Here is an 8,526-nt window from a genome sequence, read left to right on the forward strand (position 1 = left end):
TATATATTGTTATAAAGACAGCGAACCAAACTCCCATAGTAAAAATGCATCAAATAAAGAAAACGCATAAAAAAATTAATCGGGCAGAAATCTGAATCGATTCTTAACGTAAACTGGTTGTATCAAATTGTATTTATGTTTTTATTATTCTTTCAGATAAATTTAGAAAAGAATGTTCTATTTTTCCCCCTGAAACATCTCAATCCGCAAGGTCAAAGACAAATCCAGAAAATAGTCTGTATAGTTTCACGTTTTATTAATTCCACTTACATAAAATGATATCAAAAAATCTTTAAAGGTCACGGGTTTTGTTTTTCGTTTCGTTTTACAACAGTTCACAAAAAGTCACTATATGCATCCAATTACAAGACAGTGAAGCCGCCAGACACAGTGCGCCCTTGAATAGAGGCTTCATAGAAACTTTCCGTCGTAAAAAAAGAATAAAAAAAAAAATTCAATTCACATGGCTTTACATCACAGGTTGACAGTAACATCTAAAGTCCTCTAGACTAGCCTACACTAATATAAACCACACATGGAAATACGCGTGACATGCCATGGACACGTTCATTGTAAAAAGCGAGAGTAGGCTAATAGCAAACACCCGTAGATTAAGAGGTTAAAGTCGCACATTTTTAAAGCCTTACAATACGTCAAACAACATTTTGTTGGTAAATAACCTGGGATTTCTCGTTAAGCACAACACAGTTGAAAGTGAAATTTCCCTTTTTGGACTCACAGGACAGCGGGCAGGTCAGCACCGAAAGCAAATATCTGCATCTAGTATCATTTAATCAAATATCATCATCCAAATCTGAGACTGGACGAGTCAAGTTGAGCCGGAGTGCCGACACCTGAAGAGATGGTAATTGGCCACTGTAAGATTTTTTCTCATCCTTACACAGACTACACAGTTAAGAAAGAGCAACTGGTCCCTGATGTCAGTTTGTTTTAAATTACTTTAAAACATATGGCACTTTTTGTTTGCTTTTTTGTTCTCTCCAAAACGGTGATTTCTTTTTAATATAGTTAGTTTTTTGCCTTCAATTACGCAAAACTCCGGCGAGCTCCGTGCATCGCCGTTTGCTCAATTGTGCCCATAGCTGTCTCTGTCCTGCAGAAAGGGAACATTTTGTTGCTTTCCTGACAGTTTTGAGCTCTTATAAAACTGTAGAAAACTGTGCTTGCATTGTATACTTATGTTGCTTATTTTAACTTTACAGTAGACTACAAATGTCACGTGAATCAATTCACAATCTCAAGTGATTGACGGAGTACTTTCTGAGGTAAAGAAAATTAAAAGATCCACCTTTGTTTTTATGAGAAGCCAACCTTGTTCACGTGAAGTAATGGTGATTGAGTTACCTGCTTGAATGTAGGCTACTTAAAAGTAAAAAAAAAAAAAAAAAAAGTACAGTATACTCGCAGACGTCAGTGGAGCTCAGCGGCTTGGCTGCTTGTAGTTGCCGTTGATCTCCTCCGAGATGTTGACTGCCTCTGCTCCCAGCGGTAATCTGTCACTGTACTCCGAGCCCATTTCAAACTCCTCCTGGTTGGTTTTGGATGAGGATCCGGGGATGGACTCTGTCACCACGCTCCCCTCAGCCTCTCCGTCTCCTTCCTCTCCCTCGGCATCTCCCTCCCCCTCGCCTAACTCGCTGGGGTCGAAGGTTTTCTCTGACTCCACAAAAGACGCCCTGCGATCAAAGTCTCCAGTCATTTGTTTTTCCATCTGATCCGGATTCTGAGCCTTCATGATCAGCTTGTAGGTCTTCCCATGGTACTTGTATAACAAATGGCAGCAGGTGGCCCCCAGTAAGGGAACAGTGGCCAGACCCAATAGGAAAATGCTGACAACCACGATGATAAGCAGGGAGGGGATTTTCTTCCTAGTTGTGAAGACTACTTGGACTTGGCAGTCCTGCCCCCCATAGGTGAGACAAAGTGTGTAATTGGTGCCAGGCTGTAAACCATGGAAGCGGTAAGCATTAACACCCTCCTCTATATTGGACCACTGAACCATGGAGTGTCCATTACCTGTATTTACACAGAGGTAGAGCATGTCCAGGGTGGCCTTACTGGATGAGGACTGGTACAGACCAATGGCCTCTTTATTCACTGTTTCCTGGTTTTCAGTGTGACTGAGATGAAGGTTAGATTTGCTGCTGGGAAGCTGCAGCGGATTCAGCTGCACTTTGGCCTCCGTCTCTGATACTTCTAATGCAATAACACCAAAATCAAAAGTGTACTGCTTCAGGTCATCCAAGCTCAGATTGAAGGCGTGGTTGGAGATGTGTTCAGTGCTTTCTCTCACGCCACACTTGCTCGCAAAGGTGGGGATCTTTGAAATGCCGCCGTCCTGCCCCGTCCCGACACTTTTGTCCAATGAACCTTCAGGACTGCCCTTTGTCTTTTCGTCAGGCTTGGTCCAGTTGATCACATTATTTTTGGAAATCTTGGGCTCTGCAGGCTTTTTAACAGATGGACGGATCTTGTCCACCGTAAAATCGGGCTTTGAGTTGCTGCCATGTTTTTGGGTGGCTGCCATTGCCACTTTAACATTGCTCTCTGCCTTACCTAAATCATTCACCGCAGAGCAGCTGTAATTTCCATCTTCCTTTTTACTCAATTGAGGGATGATGAGAGTGCCGTTTCTAAAGACGAGGAATCGATTGTTGGTTGTTTTATCATTAATTGGCACATCATTTATCTCGCCAGTGGAGGGCAAGGGGAACAGATAATTCTGATTTCCTGCAGTCACCTCCCAAATGACCTGTGGTGTGGGGCTCCCTTTTGTCTCACAATTTAAAATGACCATCAAACCCTCATAGAGCTCTGTGTTTTCAATGTTGGGCTGATAGGTAATTGTGACAGTAGGGGCCTTACAGTCCAGTTTGGGAATCGCTGTAACCATTGTGCCGTTCAGGTGTTCAGGGGCATCACATAAAATGGAATTTGGCTCGGGGACAGAAATCTTGGTGGTCGTGATCCAATCCCTCAGCCACTCCAGGCTGCAGGAGCATGTGAAGGGGTTGTTAAAAATCTGAAGGTGGGACATGGAGGAGAGAGCACTGAAGGTACCCTGCACAATGGTGGTAAACTTGTTGTTGTTGATGCGCAGCGACCTCAGGTCTTTCAGGGTGGCAAAGGCGTCCTTTGGAAGGTTCACCATCTCATTGTTGTTCATTTTCAGGAGCTGCAGGGCTGTGAGGTTGTGCAGATCCTCCCATGGAAAGTTCACAATTTTGTTGTAGCTGATGTCCAGGTTGCGGAGATGGATCAGGGGGGCCAAGGTGTCTGCTTCTATAGTAACTATCTCATTGTGGGCCAGCCAGAGAGAGGTGACCTGTGTGATATTGATGAAGCTTTTACTTTTCAGAAATTTGATCTTATTGGCAGAAAGGCTCACGGTGGTAACATTGGAGGGGAGACCCACAGGTACTACCAACAGGTCTTTGTAAGCACAATCAGCAAACTGGTGGGCAAATTTATCCTGGCAGCTGCAGAGCTCTGGACAGCACTGCACAATGCCTACCACAGTAGTCCACAGGACAAGGAGCTGCAGGAGCTGTCTTGCCATTTTCTGCACCTGCAAGCATCAATTACCAGACATCAGCCCTAGGTCCAATTTTTATCAGACATTCACATAACATTATGTCCATTACCAGCGAAAATGCACTGTGGAAGCTTTTAGATCTAATATCCATTTAGACATTTTTCACTGAGTAGGCTATGCTTTTCAAGGGGAATCAAAGCTATTTAATGCAGCTTAAAATTGCATGACAAACTCATTAAAAAACAAAAACATCCCAGATGAATACTGCTGCTGTGCTGTCATGCAATCTGGTTTAAAGAATCAGCAAATTTTCCTTTTGTTTCGTATGGCACTTCAACCATATGCACTACACAAAAACGACATAGATTTTTTGAAGGAGTTTTAGACAGCCGTACACATAAATAAAAGCAAATATACACATAGCCTATGCTGTGTGTCATATTTTCAGCAATTTCAGGGTCAGGTGGTCTCCTGCTTTGAGCGCGTTTCCACAATCCGGTGCGGAATAACTGGCGCATTAAGGTGATCAGACCTTTGATTTTTGCAGCTAATTAAAAACACTATACTTTTAGCAAGAGTTAAATTGCAATATTGCCATTATCAGTTTACATAGAGACTATAGTTTTTTGCACTCATGAACAGATGCCCTTGTGATTCATCGGAGTTGCCCACAGGGCGATGTTTTTTCACCTTATTTTAGATCTGGATGCTTCTTTTTTCATCTTTTACGTCTATAGTAACTGCCCCATTAACTACTGAATCGTCTTACCTGTCCAATGTTAACTTCAATTCCTGTGTTTTATTAATCTCTTCCTGAAGTTTCCAATCCTCTGAAACAAGTTTAATGGTCGAAAAAAACTCGAGTCCTCTTAGGTTGCGGATCCTTTCACATGACTTTTGCAGACATCGACAGCGTTGATAAAGGGCCGTGGAGGGAACATTTTTCCCGGTGAGTCGCTGTTGCGGTCCGAAGGCGCTTTTTTCCTCCAGCGAGTGTGGGATCCACTGCGCGTTCCCGACGCCGCGAAGCGAGAAAAGGAACCGTGAACGCGCAGCCTCTCCCATCTCTCTCCTCACTATTAAAGATACAGACGCTCCGGGTCCTCCACCCTCAAAGAAAATTCATAATTTAGGACCTGATGTTTAATTTACTACCCCGACCCAAGCCTAATCTTTGACCTCATTCGGTTTGGCTGCAGCCTATTGTCTTTAATTAAAGGACTTAGACAAGAGTTTCCAAACGCAGTTAGATTTTAAATGAAGTTGTCCTGCGACTAACAGCCTACAGACACAATTTCCAGCACTGCTGCATTAAGAAATTGTCTTTAATATAAAAAACAATAACAACAACAACAAAACCAAAACAAAAAGACCAAAGGCTGAATTCAGAGGAGTCCAATACGAGAAAATACCCAACATCTTGAACCACATCAGGTGCAGATAATATGATGGCATTTCATTGTTATGTGACGCCTTAATTGATTTGGAAGATTTAGTGAATGTGTTACAACCGGAAGTGGAATACAAAGCTAATAGAAACCGCTTAAAGGTAAATCATAAATGTGTTATTCTTAATCTTTTGAAACGAAAATATATATCAAACGCGCACATGTAATCCACTGGTTTGTTTTAAATGTACAGTAGGTACCTATGTGGTCGATTTTTACTTTAAGCCTATTTTTTGAATAAACATCATTAGTCATAATTGTTCCTTAATGTTTCAGTCATATGAATTAGTGTAAGTATCTGAAGAGACTTGTTTGCTGCCAAAATACTGCCATCGTCTGGTGTTCTGCAGTATGAACTCCGTCAGTTCAAACAGACCACTTGGCCATAATGCATAGGCCTAAATGTAGGCTACACTATCTAATTACTAAGAGAATATTTCATGGCTCTAAAGACTCACACCCTGCCTTGGTTGCGGTCCTTCATTTTAATAGTCTATAGTTCATATTTAGCTTTCTGGTAACACTTTACAATAAGGTACACAAAAAAATAGGTAGTTACTGTTTTTGAAAGGGTAGTTACTGTTTTTCAGAAGGGTAGTTACCCTTTTTCAGAAGGGTATTACTGTTTTTCAGTAGGGTAACGAATGATTAGTTACCCTTTTTCAGAAGGGTAGTTACTGTTTTTCAGAAGGGTAGTTACCCTTTTTTCAGAAGGGTAGTTACCCTTTTTCAGAAGGGTAGTTACCGGGTAGTTACCGTTTTTCAGAAGGGTAGTTACTGTTTTTCAGAAGGGTAGTTACCCTTTTTTAGAAGGGTAGTTACCCTTAGTTATTTAAGACTTGGTGTTAGGGTTAAGGCAGTTACACACCAACCAGACGGCTGACCCTCGGCAGAAAAGGCAGTTGAACTGATCAGTCTCCCCGAGTTGGTCAAAAAAGTACCTGGGAACACGCCAAAGCGACGAGACGTAATACGTCTCCATAACAGCAGGCGGCGCTAATCTGTATTGTCGCCCAAAAAATTAAAACCGGCAGCTGATTGGACTAACGCGTCACATGGATCTGACTGCTGCTTCCGGAGTTTGGATTTTTCTAACGGCCATTACTGGCAACACATTCAGAATACGATCTCATATTTTACTAAAATAGTTCACCGAAACGTGTTTCTGAAAACATTTTAAGCGAGAAATAAGCCATGCAGTTGCTGAATCTGTCTTCATTTCAGATCGACAAAGGTCAGTTTAAAAGATTTTCGTCAGATTTTGAGAGGCTTAGTCATGCTCAGATTTAAACGGTTTACGGCATAACGTGTCATACTGAAATTTGTGAAATCCATAAAATAATAAACTTTTCTCTACATACAATAACAGAAGATGGAAATCATTTCAAAAACGTTCTATGATTGTTTGATTGCTAACGTTAGCTCAAAATGCCATTCAAGTAACAGCCTTTGTTTTTTTTAAAGATTATTTTTTGGGGGCTTTCCGCCTTTAATGGACAGGACAGGTGAGAAAGGGGAGAGAGGGGAAATCGTCACAGGTTGGAGTTGAACCCTGGCCCTCTGCGTCGAGGCATAAACCTCTAAATATAGATCTGCACCTGCTCTACCCACTGAGCCAACCCGGCCACACAAGTAACAGCCTTTGTTGTGTTTGATTGCTAACTTGTAGCCAGCAGTCAACGAATTTTGTTGTAGGTCCATTTTTACTGTACTGATATTACAGAAGTCTCTTGTTAGCATCTTGTAGGCTACTTATCATCATCACCAACTCACATCTGCTCTCGTCGCAAAGTGACGCATGCGCGACTCACATCTGCGCTCGACTCACATCTGGGCAGTGACAGGGCCATGGATGTGTGTTGGGGTTTGATAGTCAGTTCTGTTAAACAACAGTGACCTCTGCTGTCAAAAGACTGTTATTACAGACACATTCTGTATAATTCTTGTACTTGTAGTAAATTATACAGTATAAAAACTCATGTTTTAGATAATGTTAATTTTCTGTATTATTTTGTACACTGGAACATGTAGTAGGCCTACAGTTTGTTTTTAATCCTCAGGGTGGGGTTCCAGCCATGAACCATGACTGTTGTTTCCTTGCTTAGAAAAAAAGTTTGTATTTGTTTGTTTTTGTTCCATGATTTCCTTTACTTTGGCTTTCAGTAGACATTCCTTTTCCTGAGACACAACAGGAAAACGTGGAGCTGTAAACCGTGGTCCAAATCATCTGGGGATCAAGGCCTACTTGGGCTCATATCAGAGCACAGCAGAGACCAGAGGGTCACCATATCTCACAGTTTAGACTGCAGTTTGGCGCCATCCAGACTCAGAGCTGCAGTTAAGACAGTTCTGTCAGGTCCATAACGTCAAGAACAACACAGACAATGAAAGCTTTAAGAATTTATTGAATAAATTAGGAATTAAATTTGGCGATATGGCTCTGTTCAGAGGAGTCCCCTGACCTTTCATGAGTACCATGAAAAAGCAGAGAGTCAGGGGACAGCAGCAGCATTAGGGGACGCTCACACAGTTTAATACTGGGAGAGCTAAACTATTCCCCCATATGAACAGAGAAGCAACAATGACATAGAAGCAAATTCCACGTTATACACGACAAGGTGGAGCAGGGGAGGAGGTGGGTAGCAAAAAGCGAGCAGCAAGCATTTGGAGCAAACTAAAGCAGCAGTAGGAACAAGCTAAAGTAGCAGCATTTAGGAGCAGCTAAGGCAGCAAGCAGAAGGAGCCAACTGAATCAGCTTAAGTAGCGCGCCCTGTTGAGTATAGCCATTTAGCAGCGAGGGGAGTGACCAGCTGATGCGCTAATGCAGATCAGCTGTTGCAACTTAACTGATGCAGATCAGCTGATGAGACCGTGTTGTTGACCAATAGCGGTTAGCAGCGTCTTGACTACCTGGCCTGCCAGAACTGACGCTGACACTCAATTTAAGAGATATTGGCACTTTTAAAATAGGCTTCAGCTTGAACAGAGATGGTCTGGATTTAATTAAACAGGGTGGCTCAAACAATGGCTCATGTAGACACCACAGACATATGAAAAAATGTTTGACATGTCCACCTGAACTGTGAGTAACCCTTCTCAGCAGCCAACAACAGTCTACAGGTCATGTAACCACAGGAGGCTCTGAGCTGTCAGGGCAGGTGCGGTCAGCTCCGGCTTAAGTGATCTGAATCAAAACATCAAAACATCAAGACACATGTACAGGGCTCAGCATGACTAGAGATGATTCACCAACTGTAGGTGAATCATCTCTAGTCATGCTGAGCCCTACACCCATGGGTGGATTACTGAACGTGCCTACCAGGATCAAGTGCCCAAGGGCTCAGGGGGTCCTTAAGTCGGTGTTATTAATAATAATAATAATAAATTGAATTTATATAGTGCTTTTCATGAACTCAAAAGTCGCTTATTGACTCTGCATATCTTGTTGCATGGTCAAAGTGCCTAGTCATTCATGTCAATAACAGAGCCCCAAAAGTCTTACTGAAAACCTGAAGGAATAG

The 8,526-nt window shown here is 42.2% G+C and overlaps 1 protein-coding gene across 1 annotated transcript; it reads right to left on the reverse strand.

Moving 5' to 3' along the window:
• Window positions 1-232: 232 nt before the first annotated feature.
• islr2 (immunoglobulin superfamily containing leucine-rich repeat 2) lies at window positions 233-4,784 on the reverse strand. Its single transcript, XM_031282557.2, has 2 exons — window positions 4,326-4,784; window positions 233-3,589 (listed from the first exon to the last, which is right to left on the reverse strand). Exon 2 carries the CDS (start codon window positions 3,578-3,580, stop codon window positions 1,442-1,444), a length of 2,139 nt encoding a protein of 712 aa, XP_031138417.1. The 5' UTR covers window positions 3,581-3,589; window positions 4,326-4,784; the 3' UTR covers window positions 233-1,441.
• Window positions 4,785-8,526: the final 3,742 nt, after the last annotated feature.

Source organism: Sander lucioperca, chromosome 7 (genome assembly GCF_008315115.2).
Source record: "Sander lucioperca isolate FBNREF2018 chromosome 7, SLUC_FBN_1.2, whole genome shotgun sequence".
NCBI lineage: Eukaryota > Metazoa > Chordata > Actinopteri > Perciformes > Percidae > Sander > Sander lucioperca.

What these genes read in the sequence shown, in the direction of transcription:
- islr2 (XM_031282557.2), bottom strand. Translation starts at nt 3,580, where the DNA reads ATGGCAAGACAGCTCCTGCAGCTCCTTGTCCTGTGGACTACTGTGGTA.